Genomic DNA, 24,625 nt, shown 5'->3' on the forward strand with positions numbered 1-24,625 from the left:
TGAATAACTGACAGGCTATAGTTATTTGAACTTGAGTACTTGGCAAAATTTTCTCAAAAATGAAGTGACCCTGACATTTTGAGGCAAACAACTGATAGTAGTAGTAGTAGTATCTTGCCAATGATAATATTCAACCTTTCAAACAAAAGTCTGAATTTTCGAAGACTCTTATCTGTCACTATAAACTTGACAGTATTTTTCCCAATACTTAAAGATTTTTCTGATGGGTTTGTTAATGATATTAATAAATGTTATTTTTTAGTATCATATAATTAAATGTATTAACATTTGGAGGATCGGAATAATAGTTCAGTGAAGCAGTATTTCCCAAATGACCAGCACATGTCACAAAACCATACATGGATAAAATATCCTCTGAAAGCACAGGATAGACCAACAGGTTTTATTGTAATGGAAGGTGGAAAGTTCTCTAAAATGATTCCACACTGCAACTAACCTTTAAGGAACTTTCACTGGTTTAGTTCAGGTACAGTATCAAGCATACCCACTATCATTTGAAAAGGGTATTAAAATACATTGTGTGAGGCCAGATTTCCTGCATGTACTTCAACCAAAAAATGTATTGCAAAAGATTGAATAAAGAAGTAGATGTGAGAATTCAGTTGTCTTCTATTAAGGCAGACATTAAAAAGATTTGCAAAGAAATGTAAACCCATCTCTTCTTACTATTTTTTTTGGGGGGGGAATACTATTTTTTCTTAGGTATATATTTTTAAACATGCAATAAATTTACTGTTACATTAGTTCTTCATGAATTAATGAATTAAATTAATTTATTAAATTAATTAATGAATTAAATGTTTCTTAAAATTTCTGTTTTAATATCTGATACAGAAAATAATAATAGGTCTAGCTTATGAAAACAATCTAACAAAAATGTCTTCAGTAATTTTTTAAGACTATAAAGTCCTTAACACAGAAAGGTCATGAGACCAAAAAGTTTGGTAATGACTGCTGGAGAGGACCCTCTCTGACCTCCAGTATATCAAATGGTATCACCCAGTCCCATCTCTCCTTGTTCACAATCCTTTATTTTGTAACACTTACTGCCTCATGACATATTTTATATCGATCTGTTTATTACTTGTCTCCCCCCAAAGGAATGTAAGCTCCACAAGGAATACAAATGTATCCAGTTTGTTCGCTACTGTTATTCCCAGTTCTAGAACAGTGTCCATGTGCTGGCTTCAATTGTAGAGGGTGTTAAATAAATATTACTGAGTGAATAAATTAAAACTTTTCTCATAGGATTCTGTTTTCTCTTCTCTTCTGTGAATTCTCCTTGTTTTAGCTGGTGGCTTTCTTATGTAATGGTGTATATTCTTATGAGCTTCAGATTTTTCTGTTGTGAACTTATCTTTAGCAGGGCTTATGTTTCCTAGGGTACCACATATTCCCTTGATAAAAAAGACATCCCTATGGAACAGTATCACCCTGGCTGCGAGGGGTGTACAAATATCACTTGTTCAGAACCAGTTTTTATGTTAATTTCTGAGCTTAGGATTTCTGCAGTACATGAGTGAGAGATACATAAATCTCATATCCATGAACCATTCAAGCTTGGGGTTGGAGCTTCTTGGAGATGACACCTTCCACTCATGGCTCAATGGTGGCAGCTCATTTATATGCTGCTTCTCTAAACCAATGAATGGAGTTTTGTTATTCCACTTGCACAGCTGGCATAGACATTGCTCAATTCCTGACTATCCAGTGAGCCCAGTTCCAGCTCCCTCTGGTCTTGACTTTTGGTCTTATGTAGGCATTTAAAACTCTAGCCCCTAACACCTGTACCCAATCTCAAGGATACCCCTTGGACTTAAATTCTAGCACACTATTTTTAACCTGAGTCACCTCTTTGTGTTTGGCATGACAATTTCCCATTCTTGCTTTCAATTTGACTATGTAAATGATATCTTATTTTAAATGTAGTTCTATTTTATATAGCATTCCTCTATATTTGAGCAGAAAGTGGGTCCTTCCCACATTTGCTTAGACTGCCATATTAACCAGAATTCTTAACTTTAATTTCTTAACTTTAAAATTTTTTAATGCTTCAACTTCCTCATTCTTGGATTTTTATTTCTTTTTCGTCTTCTGGTCAGTCTGTATAACTGTTCAAGTAATTTTTCAGGGACTATTATGCATGATGAATTTTCTAAGTCATTAAGATCTTAAATTTCTCTCTATTGTTTTCACACTTGAATGAAAATTTGTCTGTATACAGAATTCCTGGCTCATGCCTATTTATAGAAAATTACGTAGATCTAACACTACTGATTTTCTAAAAGTTTTTATTTAAATTCCAGTTAGTTAACATACAGTGTAATACTAGTTTCAGGAGTACAGTTTAGTGATTTGGTACTTCCATACAACATCCAGGGATTGTCACAAGAAGTGGCATTACTGATTTTTGAAATTTATTAATGCAGAAGAAAAATACTGAAATCAGCCTTTTTTTGGTTTTATTTATTTGAGATAAGAGTGTGCATGTACACGTGCTGGCAAGAGCAGGGGTGGGGTGGGAGGGTAGAAGAGGCAGATGGAGAGGGAGAAGCCGACTCCCTGCTGAGCAGGGAGCCAGATTTGGTACTTAATCCCAAGATCCTGAGATCATGACCTGACCCAAAGGCAGATGCTTAACGGACTGAGCCACCTAGGTGCACCTCAGGCTGCTTTATTAAAATCCTTTTCAGGTAAACTGTTTCCATTTTTTCTTCCCTGGTTGATTGTGCAGATTTTTTATTCTTATAATTCCAAATCTATTCACAGATGTACCTGTTAGTTTTTTCTAGACTATGGGTGTCCCCCATTTTAACCTCAACTATTACTTTTTAACCTCAACTATTTTAACCCAATTGTAACCTCCCATTTTAACCTCAACTCTCATTTTAACCTCAACTATTACTTGTGATTTCTTTTTTGTGTTCCCCTATTCCTTATAAGATTAGATCTTTGTTCTCTGAACCTGTGATCTTCTCAGCAGCCTTAGAGAACTCTTTATACTTTACATTACTGATTCTATCTTTTGCAGTGTTAGTTCTGTTATTTAATACTCTAAACTTAGAAGTTCTGTTGGGCTTTCTTTTTTAATATTTCTTTCATTTCCTGTCTTCCTTATTATCTCAGCTTTTTATTTTATTTTATTTTATATTACTCTCTTATGTCCTTACTTGCTCTTTTACTCTTGTTTTTTTGGGGGACATAACTTTGCCTTGTCTTGGTATTGACATAATTGATTAACAAAATTTATCTTTTTGTACCATGTAACAGTAATATCTTACAGAGACTTATAGTACTTTTTTTTTGATAAGCTTTTGGATAATTTTATTTTATTTTTTAATCTTTCATTACAGCATTTGGGGGGGGGGGGTTCCTGCTGTTTCTATGTGAGAACTGTCCAGACTTACAGCTTGCCAACAGGTACAATATACACATTTCTTTGTCCCATTCTTGTTTGCTCCAGTTCTTAAAGAATGAACTGTCTTCCTAAAGCTAAAGCTGCTGGTTAACAAGTTGATGTGAATATGTGTCTCCCTTCCCCCATCCCCCCACCATTTCTTGTAGTGTACTTGACTGAGGTCGGATCTTTTCATGCTCATGTGCCAAGTTTTCTTATTATGAGGAGGAAAATGTCTGTTTTAAAGAATCTGTGACATTTTATAGTTCTTCCATTAAAAGCAGTACATGAAAAATCACTGCCTGCAGCATTCCATTGTTTTATATCCTGACAGAATAGGAAGATGTAGTGATAGGTAAGATAAGGTACTACCTCCTGCGTTGTCAAATAACACAGAAGTCACCTTATTTCAAAGTATCTCCCCAGTGAGTCTTTCAGATTAAGAAGTATCAGTACAAATGTTCTTGGCCTATCAGTATTTGTGCATTACTGCTCTTTCCCTAATCATATTAGTATCTAGCTGTATCAGCAGTGCTTTGGAAATGGGAGTTTTATTTGAGGAGAAGGGAAAGAGTAATTTTGGAGTATGGGGGTTATTTTGAGAAGGTTAGATTTGGGTTGGCTATGGATTTTGTAACACTAGACGGGTTCAAAAAAGGTGAATGAAAGAGGTCAAAAGCATACTGGCTACTTGCAGCTGTGCCTGTGATCTTGATGTTGCTGAGAAGAGTATCTCATACAGCCTTTGGTATTTATGTGGTGTTATGAATTGTTATTGCCTGAATTAATAGCTCAAGATAAGTTGAAAGGTTGCCTACCTCAGCTTCTTTGATTCAGTCTACTTTCATGACTTTAAACATAGTCCAGTTTTTCCTGGTTAAAATTATAATTAATTTCTCCCAAGAGAAGACAGAAAAGAGGAAGGAATGGGAGATATGTGATTGCCACTGTAGAAAAAATGGATTAAATGGTCTCTAAAGTGGTCTTTTTTTCTTTATTATGAGCTCCTCTTTGTCTCCATCTTTATTAGGAGCACTTGCTTATGTTGCTACTGGAAGAGTGGCTTATATTCTCAGGAAATATGAGGACCTCCTATCATTTTTGATGAACATGCAGCAGACATTTTTGTTTTCTGAATTGGACTAGTTTAATTGTTTTAATTCTTCATAAAAGTAGTATGTATTTATTGCAAATTATTCCAAAAATATAAATAGGTCAAACACAGAGTGAAAGCTATTCATAGTTCCACTCTATAGTTAATATTTTCATAGATCTTCTTTCAGAATTATTTATAAGTGCATGTATTTTTTTTCTGAAATGATTTGCTTTTTTTCCATTTACTGTATCCCACGTATCTCAGTAAATATATGTCTAAATAAGCAGTTTTTAATGAATGCATAGTATTCCACTCAATGGCTATATCATATTTGAGGTAACTGCTTTCATACTGATAAATACTATTATTAATAATAAATTACTATTATTACTATCACTGTGATGACAATCTTGCACATGCATCTAGGTGCACTTGTTTTTTTTAGGATAAAGTCCTATAAATCAAATTGCTCTATCAATAGTTATATACTGTTAAGGCTTTTGAGAATCTCCAAACTGTCATCCAAAAAAGTTGTTCCAGTTTATTTTCCCACATTTTCACTACTGGTATAATTGAAATTGTCAGTTGTTTTGGCAAATATAAGAAAACGTGGCATCTTTTTATAGTTTTAATTTGAACTTTTTGTTTACTTATATATTTTTTCATTGATTGCTAATGTTTACTATGTGTTTTGCTTATTCAAATCCTTTCCTTGTCTTTTTCTTATTGACATCTAACTTTTTATAAGTTACAGATATTGCCCTTTCTTTGTCATCCGTTGCAAATTTTATTATTTGTAGCTTGGCTTTTTATGACATATTTTATCTACTCAAAGTTTAGAATGTTTGTGTTGCTAGAATTTTTAATCTTTTAAAAGATTAAATTAAAAGATTAAATCTGAAATCCATCCCAGGCTTGGGAAAGCCTACCCCACTCCAAGATTTTTAAACAGTGTGTTTTTCCAGTACTTTTCCAGTTTTTTTTTCTTTAATAAATAAAAATGACTCTTTCTCCATTTTTCCCTGGGTAAATATCACATGATCTCCACTGACTAAAAGCACCATCTTTATGATACCGTAATGCATATATATTTGTTTTTAGATAGCCTATACCCTTCTATTAATCTGTTTGTTTCAGTGCCAGTAACATATTTACTTAATTACATTTGCTTCTAAGTATCTTTGTTTCTCTGGAAAGATAGTTTCTTTTTTAGAAGTTTCCTGATTCTTTTCAGGTTTTTTGTTTTTCTAGATAAAATTGAAATCATTTTGTCAAAATCTAACAAAATTATGGGGTTTTAATTAAGACTCTACTACAATTATGTGATAATTCAGGAAGAATTGGTGTATTTCCATCTTTGCATCCAAGGACAAAGCCTATCATTTTATTTATTTGGATCTTTTATGTTCTTGAGTAGAGGGTTTTTTTTTTTTCCATATAGGTCTCATATTTTTAAAGCTTATTTGTGTTTTCTTTATGTGGTTACTGTTATGAATGAAATCTTGTCCATGCTTTTTTCCTATTTATTGTTGGTAACTAGAAAAGATACTTTGTTTTTTATATTTATTTGTTACTAACTTTTTTACTGGATTCTTTTTTATTTCTAACAGTTTTCAATAGATTTATTTAGATTTATTGGGTATGTAACAGTAACATTTACCTAAACAAATGAAAGAGAGCTGTGTACCAGCTTTTTGATAATTGTATCTCTTATTCCCTTTTCTTGCCATATTGCATTAATGAGAACTTCCAGAACAAACTTAAATAGCAGTAGTCTTATCTGGCATCTTAATAACCACCAATAGAAAGATGAAAGATGAGCTAAGACTTGACTGAGGTAAAGAAATGAACCAGAAGGAATCTGGGAAAGAAGATTTTCAGGCAGAGAACAGTCAGTACAAAGGTCGTAATGAGGGAGTGCACCTGGTAAATCTGGGGAATGACAAGAAGGCCAGTGTGGCTGGAGAAAGTGAATGAAGAGGAGAGTAGTAGACGATAAGGTTGGACAGTAAATAAAGGAGCGCAGATCATGAAAAGTCTTATGAGCCATGTAAGGATTAATATTTCCTGATATTGAAACTTCCTACATTAGGATTCCTGTGTCATAGTGAGTTTTCCTTTAAGTACTGCATCTGGGTTTTATATACAACTGATAAATTGTTGAACACTACATTTGAGACTAATGATATATGTTGGCTAATTGAATTTAAATTTTTAAAAATAGATTTATAAAAAATAGATATTTTTCTTTTATAAAACCTTCATATCTGTTATTGATACAATATTCACTGATGTACCTCTAGCATTTAAAATGTCTTTTATTATAGTCAAAACACATTCTTCCCCCCAATTACTATGAGCTTACAAATGTGAAATCTACATAACTCTCTTAGGCAAAGTTGCCTTACACTGTGGGGTAGATCATTTGATCAGTAAAATGTCAGTTCCTAAAGTCTGAGAATATTTTAAACAACAGCAGCCACACAAAGAGTAGCTTTGTACTTTGCTTACTTGGACCTAAACATTAATTTAGAATTCTCAGTCATTTTCAGTTTTCGAGTTCTTCTGGTAGAAAAATACCTAAAGGCACCCAGGCAGCAAGAGTAGTGAAGAGTCACAAATCATGGCTATGCTGAAAGCTGACCTAGTTGACCAGATAAGTCAGCTTACTGGGAAAACTATAAGCTCTGTTGAAAAATCAAATATCCCAAGAGGAATAAAACAGGGAAAGAAAAAAGCCTTTATTGCTGAGGGAAGCAGAATTAACCTGAGTGTTGGCACTGCTATAAATTAAAATTCTCCAAAACAGCAATATTTTCTGACAAAGCTTGGCTATTTGATTCTAGAATATAACTTTAAGGCTGCATGCAAATATTTCTCTTCATTTGTAGTCAGAGGAAGAAGAGAGATGAGAAAGAGAAATTTGTATTACTGCTACTAGGAACCTTCTACCTTTTCTTCTTGTTGTTATAACCCCTTGACATTCCTGGGTAACTTAGGATACAGTGTTAGTAGTCTCTGAGGTGCTGATTTATGAAAGATGTCCAAGCTACCATGGATAGAAGATAGTGCCTCAACTCAAACTTTTCCCTGATTGGGAAAGATATGTACAAAAATATTTTGGAAAGTGGTTCAAGATGGTAGAACAGGCATATCTGAACTCATCTCCCACATACACACCAAATCTACAGCTACGTAAGGAAAAATTCCCTCTGAAAAAGACCTGAAAACTAGCTGAAAAGTTTCTCCGCAACAAAGGATAATAGATGGGGCCACACTGAGACGGGTGGGAGAGGCAGAAACGTGGTCTCACCAGAACCCTCTTCTACCTTGGCACACCAACCCGTTATCAGGAGGGAGATCACAAATATGGAGCTTATGCCTGAGAAGCACATCAGCATCAGGCTTACTAGCACTCGGGACTTAGATGGGAGAAATGAACCCTCAAAACATCTGGCTTTGAAAATCAGTGGTACTTATTACATCCGGGAGATCCAAAGGGTGTAGGAAATGAAGGTTCTGCTCTTAAAGGGCTCATGTATAGAATCATTTGCCCCAGAACTAGTGCAAAAGCAGCAGTTTGAAAAGCACCTAGACTATACATATGTGAAGGAGAAATTTATTTCCTAATCGTAAAGCATCTGTCAGAGGGACAGGGACCTACTGGGACTCTGTAAAGATGGAGGCACAGGTGGGCGCCATTTTCCTGCTCTTCCTCCACCTCATGCCATCTTGCTGATTTGCTAGCACCATTTTGCCCTCTCCCTTTATCCTGCTACTGCTGGCACCTGCACACAGTCACAGCACTCTCCAGCTGCCTTGCTAATGCCAGTGGATGTGCCCCACCCCTGCATTCTCCCACTGCCTTATTAAAGCTGGTGGACATGCACACACACACACACACACAAAATAAAAATGGGTAGAGGATCTGCATAAATATTTTCCCAAAGACGACGTACAGATGGCTAACAGGCACATGGAAATGTATTCAACATTACTAATCATCAGGGAAATGCAAATCAATACCACAATGAGATATCACCTCATATCTGTTAAGATCGTTTTTAATCAAAAAGACAATAACAAGTGTTGGCAAGGATGTGGTGAAAAGGGAACCCTCTTGCACTGTTGGTATGACTGTAAATGGTGCAACTACTATGGAAAATGGTATGGAGGTTCCTCAAAAAATTAAAAACAGAACTACTGTATGATCTAGCAATTCCACTTCTGGGTATTTACCCAAAGAAAACGGGAACACTAATTTGAAATGATATGTATACCCCTATGTTCACTGTAGCACTGTTTATGATAGTCAAGATATGGAAACAACCTAAGTATCCATCAATGGATGAATGGATAAAGAAGATGTAGCTAAATATATAATGGAATACCACTCAGCCATAAAAAAAAGAATGAAATCTTGCTATTTGCAACAACATTAATGGAATTGAGGGTATTATGCTAAGTGAAATAAATCAGATAGAGAAAGACAAATACCATATAATTTCACTTATTTGTGGAATCTGAAGAAACAAAACATACTAACAACAAAGGAAAACCAAACTAATAGATACAGAGAATAGATTGGTTAGTTACCAGTGGGGAGGAATTTGGTGGCGGCGGGGGGCAAAATAGGTGAAGAGGGTTGAAGGGTACAATCTTCCAGTTATAAATTAAGTAAGTGCTTAGGTCATAATACATGGTCATAATGCATGGTGACCATAGTCAGTGATACTGAAAGTTGCCAAGAGAATAAATCTTAAAAAAGTTGTCCTCAAAAGAAAAAAAAAAGATTTTTTACCTTTCGACACAAATGGTAACTATACTTGCTGTAGTGATCATTTGACAATGTATATAAATATCAAATCATTTTGTTGTACACTCAAAACTACTATAATGCTGTAAATCAATTATACCTTAGTTAAAATTATTTTTAAGTCTGTTTTACATTTCTTCTAGTACCTTTCCAATTCTCATCTGCACCCATCATTTTTACAATAAAAGAGATGTTTCTGATGATAATTTATTCTGTGAAATGACCTTGTCTTGTGTTCATAGCAATATGTTCCGGATTATATCTGGAACTGTTTACCTAGATTTTACATATCAGTAGGTCTGGTTTTCAAACACAAGAGTGTGAAAAATAGTTTAAGGAGTTGGTCATGATAACAGAAAGAACAAAAGGGATAATGAGAAACACATTCTGCAAATAGGTGGCCATGAAAAGCTATTTCCGTTTTTAAGAGTAACAGCTTACACTTGGCAGAGAGGAACTGGGAAGATCCACAAGTCTTTGTCCTTTCAGTTTCATTAAAATATGAAAGAACTCTATTAATAATAGACCCACGTGGCTTCTGGAACCTTAACTTATTGTTGTCTTCACCATGTGAATCATCATATTGTGGGCATCTGCTGTTACTGACTTGAGCTTTCCCTTTTCCCTAGGAGCTTTCCCTAACTCCTAACTCTTTTTCTATTACGCTTTTTCCTTTACTTGCCAATTCCATTTTGTATTAAATGTTTTCATCACAAATGCTAAGTGAATTTAAAAATTAGTGTTACTATAAATATTCTGTACTTATTGACTCTGGAACTTTTAGGTTGATTTAAAGAGGAAAATGTGGAATTAAAAGATAAAGACAGAATATAAGATGGAAAGTGGGAATGATGAGGAGAAGCAGACCAATAATAATAAAAACAACAACAACAAAGAAGCTGAAAAGATCTCAAAATGATAATTCCCATAGAAGTTTGGGGGAAGAGGAAATGTATAGATATGCTTTTCTTATAAAGCTTTTGAATAGTTCTCTACTTTTCATTTGGGGTATATAGGTTTCATTTTTCAGATTATGGTAAAATATTCCAATTAAATGACAACTTGTCTAATAGCTCTCTTTAATATTTATTTTCTTTTTTAGGAAAGAGGACAGTGGTAGTTTTAGGTCTTAGTTGGTGATAGCTGGAATGGTACACCTTAATTTTTTATTTCTTACCATAAGGCTTTTATGAACCTGAATAATAAATTTGGTTATGACTTACTTAAAAATTTCTTAGCCTGATAAGTACTATTTTCTTCATTTTGGGGTTTCGACAAAGGTCTTTCACAACCGATCAGTGACGGAAACAATTAGAATTCCAGAATTTTGATTCATACATGACATACCTTATTGGATTAAACCAGAATTTTTCCAGCCCAATATCTGGTCTCAAAGCAATTTTGCAGGCATTCATGGTTACTGTCCAAAATAGCAGCTCTGAGAGTTAGGTATATACTACAAGCAACCTTCTCTCATTAAGTTCTGGTGGTTTTACTGTTTCTCAAACTTATACTTTCATCTGCTTTTATCAGAGACTAAAGTCCATCTTAGTTGCAGAAGTGTCTCTATTACTTTGAAAGAGTTCTAGTCCCAATTTAGGAGAAAGGAAATCAGAAGAGCTGGGTTTTAGTTGTGGGTTTGCCCATAATTAATTATATTACCTATGTTAAGAAATTTCACATTTTTGAAACTCATTTTATTCTCATATAATAAGTAAATAGTAAATAGCTCTGAAGTATTTTCTTATTCTAAAAGAATGTGATAGAATTCATGATCCTCCTTTTGTTTGCTGCTTCCATCTTCTATATGATTTTGTAAGGGCCTATTTAGCCAGAGCAGCCCCACCCGGGTTGAACTGCCATTTTGTTGTAAAAGTTAAACTGACTCTGCTCACGCCCCATCCCCAGCCCCAGGAACTTACTTAAAAACAAGTCCTGGAAACCAGCCCCAGGTAACAAAGCCCAAATCCAAGGGTGGGTCAGGCCAGGTGAAGATATCCAATCAGTGGGGGGCCGGGGGGGGGCGCATACTGTCTCCTTACTTACCAAGGAGTGTGGGCCCTGCCTTTTGGGTGCCAATTCTGACCAAGGTGATAGGTTGGTTCAAATGTCTACTAGGGTAAATTGTAATTCAGTTGGTCACCTAGCATGACTGTGCAGCTTTCTCTGTGTGTTAAAACTTCATTGGCCACCTTTGCATGGTCAGGCCCAACCACATGGCCTTTGCTCTATAAAAGCTAGTCTGTGAAACAGAGAGGGGTCGCCCTCTCTGTAAAAGCCCCAAACGTTGGGTTTGATTCTTGATGCTTGGTGCGAAATAAAGCTTTGCTTGACCTTCGCTTTGTATCAGTCTTGCTCCTTTAATCACAGACCCATTATTGGGGGACCCCAACCATTTCATAGATCTGGCCATATGTTTCCTAATTTCTGTCTTCTTAGATAGTAAAATAACTAACTGCCACATTCTTCCTTCCGCCAACTTTAAAGGTATTTTCTGAGTTTCTTTGGTCATGAAAATTGCATTTCTTTCATCGTTCTCTATTGATGTCTTTCTTAAGATAGAATTGATGAGAACACAACAAGTATTGAAGGTGTGAGCAGATGTGCCAGGATATTATATATATGCAAGACCATATTTTCTGTTTTATTTCCATTACTTTTTTTTCTGTTACTTTTTAATGCCAGTATTTCCTGGACTTTTTAGCCATATCATTTCAAAATATCTTTCAGGCCAACCTTTTGCCTCTGGACTAGACTATTCTTAAGCTCTTCACTATTCAGTATCTTCTGGGACAGAGATTTCACACCCTGTCTCTCACCTTCAGGAAGTTCTGGTGGCTAACATAAATCTTGCTTTCTGCAATTTAAATTGAATTTATTTCCTGTTTCTTTTCACTGTGGAGATGGGAACAGCCCCAAACTAAAAGTGATGCTTTCTTATGAGGGCCAGTGCTGAATATAGAGAAAAGATTATTCCCAGTCTGGCATCAATTTTAGCTTTTATATATTAAAGCTTCCTGACTTTCATTTCAATATTCATGGTCTCAGGAGATGCTATTCTTTATAGCCCAAATGAAATAATAGTTACATATCCAATATTAATGTTTATTATGTCTTTTGCTAACTAGAACCCAAATGAGGTACTAAAATAAAAAATGAGTTCTCAAAAGCATGGAGGACTTTAGCAGATTTGTGTTTTTCTTGGTATAACTATAGTCGTGGGACTGGGTTTTTGCCTATGGTTTATAGATTTTATCTCATTTTATTAGTCTTACTGTATACATGTTTAATTCATCCATATCTTCCTCATAAGTGATGAGAATAGAAACTTGTTCTTTAACGTGGGCTGTCTTGAAGCAGAGTTTAATATGTGTAGTCAAAAAGCTTTTGATATCTAGGCTATTATAAAACTTGCAATGATAGAACCATTATAAAATAATATATGGTGGTATATATAAAATAAGATTTTGTGGTTTTTTTTTTTAAGACTATTTATTTATTTATTTGACAGACAGAGATCACAGGTAGGCAGAGAGGCAGGCAGAGAGAGGAGGAAGCAGGCTCCCCGCTGAGCAGAGAGCCTGTTGTGGGGCTTGATCCCAGGACTCTAGGATCATGACCTGAGTCTAAGACAGAGGCTTTAACCCACTGAGCCACCCAGGCGCCCCTAAAATAAGATGTTTAATGTAAATTTTATTTTGCATTTAAGATTAATACAGAAAATACCTTATAATATGCAGATTATTCTGTTAGCTAAGGCATCCTAAAATGTTTAACAATTATTTCATTCTGATTTCTGTTTTTTCACTTTAAAGGTTCAGCAGTTTTTGGAAAAAGCCTTCCTCTTACAGCTTTGGAAAATTCATGAAAGTGCCTTAGAAAGACAGTGTAGTGAAATTACAAACCAGAGGAATATGCTTCTCCAAACCTTTGTAAGTCTCCAGCTCCTTAGAAATATGTTTTTCCACTAACTGTATTGAAAAGTATTTAAATATACTTAGGTGTACTTTTAGAAAATTATACGTATGCATATTGGCAGATAGTCCTGTTCAGATATGGAAAAGTATTAAATGCTACTGAAAACTAGTTGGTAGAGTAATATAGTTTGAAAGAATTCTATTAGCAGATATGCAATATAGAAATTATTTGCAATTGTAATAAGCACAGAAAAACCCAGTGAAACTGACTTGAATTGCTCAAGCTTTCAGACCTTGGTTTTAATGCTTTTGAAAGGCAGAGAGGTTCACATTTTAGGCATATTTATGGATCTTGGTGAAGAGATAGATTTTCTTTATTTTTTTTTAATCTTAACTCAGAACCAGCAGACTCAGTTTTAAATGACAGAGCCAGTTTAAGAATGTGACTTACAATTAATTGACAGTTCAAAGAAAATACATTTAAAAATACTAAGAATATTTATTTGAAGTCAGAACCAACAAAGTTTGAGCTTATGCATAACATGGCTAGTTCCCCAATGTAGTTCACAATTGGTTGACATTTCTTAGAAAAAATAGAAAAATACAGTAATATTTAGATTCTGTCATGGCGCAGAGTTTTTGGAAATTCTTATTTCCTCTTCATGTTGATGTTTCATAAAACATAAACTACTTTGTAGAACTGAATATATATATAATTTTACTTTTTTTGTCTCTATCTTAAAAGGTTTCCTTGGATTTCCTTATTTGTTGTTTTTCTATAGCAGTAATTCCTTTGAGTGTAGATTTTCATTTTCCCGTTTGGACATTTGATTATTTTACCTAATTTCATATTGCAGTGACAAAATGGCACCTATGCTGCTAAGTTTAATACATAAACACAGATATAATGACAAGTTATAGGATTTCTATCTCAGTAATACTCCCAAAACATTAAGGATAAAACATTCATGTGGAAATTATTGGTTATTAATATGCAATAGCTTCACTTTTTTATTAATATTGCTTGAGGAATAAAGCATTTTTCTGATAACACCAGGAAGTATGATCTTATATTTTTGTTGTTAGTAATTCCAAATGATTGCATTTTAAATCACTATAGAAAAATAGTATTACAATTAACATCTATAGTTGATCTTTTGTTTCTGTTTTTTAGGGGGCTACAAAGAAAAAAGTGACCGAGGAAGAAGAAAAATTTATTAAGGAAATTGCAGACTTCAATAATGAGTATGAAGTAACAAAGAAAAGAAAGCTTTTCATGAAAGAAAATGTCAAGATTGAAATATCTGCCTTAGAAAACCAGGCAAACATTTTGAAGAGGGGTATGAGTATATAGTGCCACCTCTTTTATCTGTCATTAATGAAAATAACTTATTTTGAGCCAGTGAATTTTCCAGAAATTAACTTTTTCATAAGTAAATTGATTATTGCATAGCTATTCTTTTATCTTTATCTTATTTATCCTAATGGAAATGTATCTTACATTGTGAGTGGTCTCAAGTTCTTTAGAATTAGATGTGACATGAGCTTTTAGTCATTCACTCAATAAGCAATTATCTATTACTCTCTGTTATGTGATGGGCATTGTTGTGCGTTATGGTGATATAAAACTAAAATGTGGAAGAATCAAATATGAAGCAGATATTTATAGTACAATGTTATAGAAGCTATAATAGGGACAGGACTGATATGATGATCTTCATTTTACCATCAGTACAATTTAAATTAGGAAACAAGGTTACACAGTGGCATGGGGAGAATTTCATTTCAGAAACCCTAGCATGTAGGTTATTGCAATCTGTGATAAGATCCTGAACTAAAGACATTGCCACAGAGAAGAGAGGGTAAATTAAAGAGATATATAAGCATAATGATAGGACTTTATCACTGATTGAGGTGAACAAAAATAGACAGGGATGAATTATAGTTTTTATATATCAGAGATTGGGTAGAATAGGGTACCAGGAGGAAGAACAGAGGTAGAGAAGCATGTTGGAACTGTAGCCTATTCTGGACAAAATGACTGAGTTTTATTTCAGGTCTTTTTAGTTAGAGATGTATATGGAATATACCAGGGAAGATTCCCAGGTGGCAGGGGAAAATTTGGTTTTGAAGCTGGTAAGAAAGATTAGAGCTAGACCATTAGGTTTGGGACTGAATCCAGAGGAGTTGGTGACATTATTCAGAGAAAATATATAGAGGGAACATAGATAAGGAGTGAAGACTGAAGCCAGAAACTGGGAAAGGATTATATTTATGGAAAGAAAGAAAAAGAATGGGACAGAGTAGTCAAAGAAGGCAAGAGGAGACCCAGCAGAGAGTAATATTTTATTTTATTTTATTTTTTTAATCTTTTTTTTTTTTTTTAAGATTTTATTTATTTATTTGACAGAGAGAGATCACAGCAGGCAGAGAGGCAGGCAGAGAGAGGGGAAGGGAAGGAAGCAGGCCCCTGCTGAATAGAGAGCCCGACGTGGGACTCGATCCCAGGACCCTGAGATCATGACCTGAGCCGAAGGCAGCGGCTTAACCCACTGAGCCACCCAGGCACCCGAGAGTAATATTTTAGAAGCCAAAAGCAAGATATGTATTTCTCAAATTAGTGGAAAACAAAATAGGATATTAATTTGACAATCAGAAGATGTCAAGTGCAGTAGCATAAAGTAGAGCAGTAGAAAAAGACTGGTGGTAATAGATTGGAGTCAATGGGAGTTGAGGAAATAGAAAATGAAAATATAAATGATATTAAGTATAAAATTAGTTTTTAATGGAAGCCTCTCTAAAATATGTTGTTACTTTGACGCCTTTAGTAAATGGAGAATAATAAACACATTTAACTCTTTTTTTTTTTTAAAGATTTTATTTATTTATTTGACAGAGATCACAAGTAGGCAGAGAGGCAAGCAGAGAGAGAGAGAGGAGGAAGCAGGCTCCCTGCCGAGCGGAGAGCCCGATGTGGGACTCGATCCCAGGACCCTGGGATCATGACCTGAGCTGAAGGCAGAGGCTTTAACCCACTGAGACACCCAGGCGCCCCCACATTTAACTCTTTTACTGACTTGGAGCTCTCAGTATGAATAATGTATTGATTTGCTTTACATATGACAACTACTATTTTAAGTAATATTCGTCAAGCTTATACTATAAAGCAACCGCCATCCTGAAGACTATAAATGCTAATATCATGTTGATTTCATTTAAATCTTAATTTTACCATTTGATAGCTGTGTGATTTGGGGCAAGATGCCAAACTTCTCTTTGGTTCGGTTTCCCCATTTGTAAAGATGGGGGTTAGTAGTCATGACCTTAACAAAGGTTGTTGTGAGAATGCAATGAAATAATACTGAAACACATAGGATGCTGCCTGCCTTATAATTAAACCCGCAAAAAAATGTGAGGATTATACTTTTTAATCTGATTTTATAGATGAAGGAAATAAAGTTCTGAGAGAGAAATTATTTTGGGTAGAGAGTGTAGGACAGAGGCACACATCTGGAAAGCTTTAAAAAATATTAAATGTTTGAGTCTCATTCAAGACCTATTGAATCAGAATCTGTGGGAGAGGATAGGGAACATAACATTTTTTAAATCCGTGAGGTGATATTGATGTGTATTTTCAATAACAAGTCAGAATACAAAAGTCTATAGATGCATACTTTAAAACTAACTTTCTGCAAAAAGTCATGGGTATCACCATTTCTTTCGAACATATATTAGAAATTTTAGCCAAATCAATCAGGCAACAAAAAGAAATAAAACACGTCTACATTGGAAAGGAAAAAGTAGTCTTTGTGCCCAAATTATAATGCTCTTACATATAAAACACCTAAGGATACCACAAAAAAACAAAAAACTGCTGGAACTAATAAATAAATACAGCAAAGTTGCAGTATACAAAATCAACACACAAAAATAAGTTGCATTTCTGTGTATGAGCAATAAGTGACCTAAAAAGGAACAAAAATTTAAATTCCATTTATAATAGTGTCAAAAAGAATAAAATACTTAAAAATAAATTTAACCGAGGTGGTAAAAGACTTGTACATGGAAAACTATATAAAACATTGCTTAAAGAAATTAAAGAAGACCCAAATAAGTGGAAAGACTTCTCCTGTTCATGGATTGGAAAACTTAGTGTTGTTAAGATGACATTATTACCCAAAATGATGTATAGATTCAAAGTAATCTCTATCAAAATCCCAACAGTGTTTTTTTTTTAAGATTTTATTTATTTATTTGACAGAGATCACAAGCAGGCAGAGAGGCAGGCAGAGAGAGAGGAGGAAGCAGGCTCCCTGCTGAGCAGAGAGCCCGATGTGGGCCTCAATCCCAGGACCCTGGGATCATGACCTGAGCCGAAGGCAGAGGCTTCAACCTACCGAGCCACCCAGGTGCCCCCAACAGTGTTTTTTTCATGAATTGAAAAACCATCCTAAAATTCATATAAAATCCCAAAGGATCCCAAAGAGCCAAAACTATCCTGGAAAAAAAGAACAAAGTTGGAAGACTCATATTTCTGATTCCAAAACTTACTAAAATGCCACAGTAATCAAAACTGTGTGGTACTAGAATAAGGATAGACATATAGAAAATCAGGATATAATAGAGAGCTCAAATATAAACTCTCATGTATGTGGTCAAATGATTTTTTATAACAGTGCCAACACTATTCAATGGGAAAGGATAGTCTTTTGAAAAAATGGATCTGGGAAAACTGGATACCACCCTTACCTTACACAATATACAAAAATTAGCTAAAAATGGATAAAAGTCTTAAACTTAAGAAGTAAAACAAGAAAGCTCTTAGAAGAAATCATATAGGAAACACTTCGCACTTCATCATATTGGATTTAGAGATGATTTCTTGAATATCAAAAACACAGGCAACAAAAGAAAAAATAGATAAATTGTATTTCATTAAGATTAAGATCTTTTGTATGTCAGAGGACACTATCAAGAGAGTAAAAGCGGAACTCTCAAAGAATGAGTTGTGTTTTTTTATGGAAGAAAATATTTGCAAATCATTTCTTTGATAAGGGATTAATATCCAGGATATTTTTTAAGTAGTTTCTGCACCCAGTTTAGGGCTTGAACTCACAACCCCAAACTCAAGAGTCATATGCTCTACTGATTCAGCCAGCCAAATGCTTCTAATGGCCAGAATATAGAAGAACTATAATTCAAAATCAAGAAAATAAGCAACTCAATTTAAAAAATGGGCAAAGGATTTGAATAAACATTTCTCCAAAGATATGGCCAATAACACACAAAAAGCTGCTGTACATCACTAGCCTTTAGAGAAATGGAAATCAAAACCACAAAGACACCCTACTTCATACCCATTAGAGTGGCTATTATGAAAAAAATCCAAAGTTTACACAGAATGATACTCACAATGTTTAGGATGCAATCCAAAATTACTTGACCTCTGAAGAATCAGTGAAATGTGACCTAGTATCAAAAGAAAACCCTAAGATGCCAAACCCACAGTGATCTAGATACTGGAATTATGAAATACTTTATAGCATTTATTATTGAGCTATGCTCAGTGAGTTAAGGAAGTTGCACTTGTAATATATGATAGGTAACTCGGTGGAGAAATAGAAAATGTGAAAAAAAATTAGAACTGAAAAATACATGATCTTAAATAAGAATGTCACTGAATAAGTTTAATAACAGAATGGAACTCATAGAAGAGCCAGTGAACATGAAGATAGATCAATAGAAATTGTCCAATCTGAAAAAGAGGGGAAAAAATTAAAACAAAATAAAATGAAACCAAAAAATTAGAAATTTAGGGACATGTAGGACAATTTTAAAAGGTCTAATATTCAAGTAATTGAAGTCTCTGAAGGAAAGGAAAGAGAATTGGCAGAAAATATATTTGAAGAGATCACAGCAGGAAATTTCCTAAATTTTCTAAAAGACATTAATTTGCAGTTTCAAGAAGTTCAGCAAATCCAAATATGATAAATTCAAAGAAATCCATGCCTAGCCATTTAATAATAGTCAAACTGTTAACAAGTCAAAGAGAAAGAAAAAATCTTGAAAACAGGGAACAATAACTCTAATGCTAAAGGAAGGCTTCCAAGTAGAAGCAAAAATAATACCAGAGAGAAACTTGGATCATGTTTAATGAATTAAAATAAACAGAAATGGCAAATATATGGACAATTAAAATATCAGTTTTTTTCTCTTAACTTGAAAAGATACATATGATTGTTTAAAGCAAATAATATATTGTCTTATTGAATTTATAATGTATGCAGAGGCAGTTTGTATACATGCATACCATATGCATCTATGACAGCTATCTCATAAAGGACTGGAAAAGAGAACTGGTAAAGGGATCTATACAGCCCTACATAACTCCCAGAAAACCAGGAATAGAAGGAAACTTCCTCAACCAGTTAAAGAACCTTTTTGAAAAGCCTACAACTAATATTACACTTAATGATGAAATAGCAAATACCAATATCATTTGAAATGGTGACATATTAAATACTTTCCCCACAAAGATTGACAATAAGGCAAGAATGTCCATTCTTATCACTTCCATTCAATATGGCTGTGGATGTCCTAGCCATTTTAACTATTTCAATGAGACAAAGTTGTCTCTATTTATAGATTGCGATTGTTTACATAGAAAATTATAAGGAATTTATAAAATAATTACTAAAATTAATAAGTCAATATGGTAAGGTTACAGGATATAAGGTATATATTTAAAAATCAGTTGAGGGGCACCTGGATGGTCTAGATGTTAAGTGTCAGATTCTTGATTTGGGATCAGGTCATGATCTCAGGTCTGCCCAGCATGGAGCTTGCTTAAGATTCTCTCTTTCCCTCTCCCTATTTCTCTCCCTCCACCACTCTCTGTTTCTCTAAAGAAAAAAAAAATCAGTTGAATTCTTATATTCTAACAGCAAACAATAGAAAATGGAATAAAAATACCATTTAAACAGCATCTAAAAACAAAATAGAAACAAATTTAACAAGAGACACGAGGGACTTCTATACTATAAACTACAGAGCATTGCTGAGAGCAGTTAAGGAAGACCTAAGTAGATAGATTTATCATGTTCATGGATTAGAAAATTCAATTTTGTTAATAGGTCCATTCTCTTCTAATTGATCATAGGTTCAACAGAATTTTGGTAAAAATCCCATTAAGTTTTAGTAAGCCTTGACAAGCTAATTCTAATATTTATATAAAAATGTAAATCACTTAGAACAGCCAAAATTTTTTAAAAGAACAAAATTTGAGGATTTATACTCCCTGACTTCAAGTTTTGCTAAAAAACTATAGTAATCAAGATAATGTGTCACTGCCTTAAAAATAGGCATATTGGTACCACGGGAAGGAAAGAGAAATAGCCTTGTGCAGATAGGGTCAATTGATTGTTAACAAAAGTAGCAAGGCAGTTCAGTGGGGGAAAGGAAAATCTTTTCAGTAAATGGTGCTGGAACAATTGGACATCCATTGCAAAACAATGATTCTTAAATTTTACTTCATACCATATTAAACATTAACTCAGAACGAACCATACATCTAAACATAAAAGCTAACATCATGAAACTCCTAGAAGAATTCTTAGATGGGACACAGAAACATGAAAAAAAAAATACACTGGATTTCAAATAAATTTAAAAAAATACTATTAAGAAAAAGACAAACCAAAGACTTGAAGAAAATACTTGCAATACATATATCTGCTTGTGTACTGTTACCTAGAATATAATGAACTCTTACAACTTAATAATAAGAAGGCAACAAAACTGATTCTAAAAGGGGAAAAGGATTGAACTTCACAAAAGGGCATATACTGATGACCAATGAACAGATGAAAAGATACTCAGTATCTTTAGCTATCAGGAAAATACAAATTAAAACCACAGTGTATATCACTGTACCTACATTTAGTTAAAATTCGAAAGGCTGGTCATATCAAGTGTTGGCAAGTATGGGAAGCATCTGAAATTCATATGGTACTGATGAGAATGCAAAATAAATGGTACAACCACTTTGGAAATTGTTTTTCAGTTTCTTATCAAGTCTATCTATGAAAGACCCCCAGCAAATATCATCCTCAATGGGAAAAAGCTTGTGTCCTTCCCGTTGAGATGAGGAACACGACAAGTATGCACTCTCACCATTCTTGTTCAACATAGTATTAGAAGTCCTAGCAACAGCAATCAGACAACAAAGGAAAATAAAAGGTATCCAAATTGGTAATGAAGAAGTCAAACTCTCTCTCTTGGCAGATGACATGATTCTTTATATGGAAAACCCAAAAGACTCCACCCCCAAACTACTAGAACTCATATAGCAATTCAGCAACGTGGCAGGATACAAAGTCAATGTACAGAAATCAGTGGCTTTCTTATACACTAACAATGAAAATACAGAAAGGGAAATTAGAGAATCGATTCCATTTATTATAGCACCAAGAACCATAAGATACCTGGGAATAAACCTAACCAAAGAGGTAAAGGATCTGTACTCAAGGAACTACAGAACACTCATGAAAGAAATTGAAGAAGACACAAAAAGATGGAAGACCATTCCATGCTCTTGGATTGGAAGAATAAACATTGTTAAAATGTCTATACTGCCTAGAGCAATCTATACTTTTAATGCTATTTCGATCAAAATTCCACTGGTATTCTTCAAAGAGCTGGAGCAAATAATCCTAAAATTTGTATGGAATCAGAAGAGACCCCGAATCACTAAGGAAATGTCGAAAAACAAAAATAAAACTGGGGGCATCACGTTACCTGATTTCAAGCTTTACTACAAAGCTGTGATCACCAAGACAGCATGGTACTGGCATAAAAACAGACACATAGACCAGTGGAACAGAGTAGAGAGCCCAGATATGGACCCTCAACTCTATGGTCAAATAATCTTCGACAAAACAGGAAAAAATATACAGTGGAAAAAAGACAGTCTCTTCAATAAATGGTGCTGGGAAAACTGGGCAGCTATATGTAGAAGAATGAAACTCGACCATTCTCTTACATCGTACACAAAGATAAACTCAAAATGGATAAAAGTTTCTTAAACCATTAAACAAACATTTGCCATATGACCCAGCCATTCTACAACTAGATACACCAGAGAAGTGAAACTTAGGTCCACACTAAGTTTTTAGTAAATTTATTCACTGTAGCCAAAAACTGAACATAACTCAAATGTCCATTAAGAGGTAAATGGATAAACAAAATTTCTGTACCCATGCCATGGAATACTCAGAGATAAGAACAGATCTGCTCACAGACAACACAGATGCGTCTCAAAAGGATATGGTGACGGAAGGAAGCTGGGCACAGAAGAATACATACTAAATACAAGGCAAACTGTGTGGGACAACAAGCTGATCAGTGGTTGCCAGTGTCAGAATGAATAAATTGCAAAAGGGCAGAGGAAGCTTTTGGGATTGATAGAAACACAGTTTCTTGATTGTGGTGGTGTTTTCACGAGTGTATGTGAGAGCCAAAACTCTCAGAATTGTATGCTGTTAGGTGGATATACTTTATGTTAATTATTCCTCCAAAAATTGATAAAGAAAAAAGTCCTTGATACCACAAATACTGTGGGAGCCCTCTCTTTTGTGTCCTTCCTCCAGAAGTATGGGTTTATTTTAATAGATTTGCTTCCATAGTACCTGGTACTGTTGGTCTTTGTACTTGAACAAAACGCATCCGTCTCTATGTATATTTTAACATTTTTATATGAAACTTTAAACTCTGTAATAGCAGGACTTTGTTTAATGCTCTGTCTCTAATAGTATGAAAGAGATAATTATGAATTGATAACTGTTTCAAAAGAAGTATAAAATGAGGTGTGAATGTATAGTAAGGAAAGTTACCCTGGACCAGGAGTGAAGGAAGATCTACCGGAGCAAGTAACTTTCAGACTGAGGTCTGAAGGGTGATAGGAATTAGCCAAATGGCAGATCTGAGTCAATATCAGAAAGTTGGATATGTAAGTCAAGAGCTCCGAGGGAGATTTGAGCTGAAACTGGTATATGCAAACAATGAATCATGGGATGCTAGAGCAAAAAACTAATGATGTTCTGTATGGTGACTAAGATAACATAACATAAAAATTAATTAATAATTAATTCAGGAGTCATCCAGGAAAAATGTATTGAAAGTAAGTAATAGAAAACTGAGGAACACCAGGATATTCAAAGCAAGAAGAAGAAAAAGGCCAGTGATGAGTGTGTAAGGTAGGCAGGACACATTACTGTGTGAAATGGGAGATCACCTCAGGGAGAGAGAGTGTGTGAGGGAGCGATCAGCCCATGTTAAATGTTGCCAAATTGTCAACCATGAAGACCAAGAAGCAGCCATGGAAGGTCCCTTGTAATCTTTAGGGAAAGCAACAGATGGGGGTAGGAAGAGAGGAAGGGTAGAGGCCAAGTTGTAATGGGTTGAGCAGTGAGAACAGAGGAGATGGTGATCGTAAGCGCCCACAAGCCCTTGAAGCAAAGTTTCTCTGGATGAGAGAGTCCAGTAAACAGGGGCTTATGAGGTCAGGGGAGGGCTTCTAGTGGGTTATGTGTTGTCCATTTTTCATTTCTGTTGTTTGAGACAGGAGGTATTTGAACATACTAAATGATGATGGATCAGAGCCCATGGAGAAGTAGAGTTGAAAATTCAAGAGAGAAGTAAAGTTCCCAGAGAAGATAGGAAATGGTGCACAGGTGGAGGGATTGGTGGCGATTTCAGAAGAAAACAAAATAAAAGCAAAATCAGTAAACAACCTACATGACCATCAATAAGGGCCTCTAATTATCTGAGTATATATCTCCTTATACTTTTGTCACTAAATTTGTCTCGTAGAATCTACTAATGGAACCGCTAGGTCAGAGAAAAATATTAAGAGACTTAATGTCAAATCAGATTCCTTAAATCACCAAATTAATTAATTTTCCCACCAACTGTTTAGGAGAATGCCTGTTTTCTTGTATTATTATCCTATACCATTACCAATGTTGGCATTATCACTGACTTTAATCTTTGCCAATCTGACAAGCAAAAATATTATTTTTATTGTTGCTTTAATTCACATTTCTTTGATTTTGCATGATGTTGAATTTACCTCTCTGAATTTATTAGTCACTTAAATTTCTTTTTATTTTCCTGTGAACAATCTGTTCATACTCTTTGTTCATCTTTCTACATTTTTATTCTTACTGATTTATATGAGCTCTTTGTAAATTAAGGAAGTTAGCTAGTTGTGTGGTGTCATGTGTTTAAATTTTGTGTCCTAATTTATTGTTTACCTTTTGAAAAATTAGGAGATGAATCTTAAAGGATGAATTAGGAGTTTATTGTGGGGAGAAAAAGAG

The 24,625-nt window shown here is 34.5% G+C and overlaps 1 protein-coding gene across 1 annotated transcript in view; it reads left to right on the plus strand.

The window, feature by feature from the left end:
- CCDC172 (coiled-coil domain containing 172) overlaps positions 1–24,625 on the plus strand; it is a 52,877-nt gene that overhangs the window by 11,157 nt on the left and 17,095 nt on the right. The window contains exons 3-4 of the mRNA XM_059395930.1: positions 13,146–13,262; positions 14,422–14,587. Coding sequence (XP_059251913.1) covers positions 13,146–13,262; positions 14,422–14,587 — 283 coding nt within the window. The remainder of the gene's footprint in view (positions 1–13,145; positions 13,263–14,421; positions 14,588–24,625) is intronic.

This window comes from Mustela nigripes, chromosome 4 (assembly GCF_022355385.1).
Source record: "Mustela nigripes isolate SB6536 chromosome 4, MUSNIG.SB6536, whole genome shotgun sequence".
NCBI lineage: Eukaryota > Metazoa > Chordata > Mammalia > Carnivora > Mustelidae > Mustela > Mustela nigripes.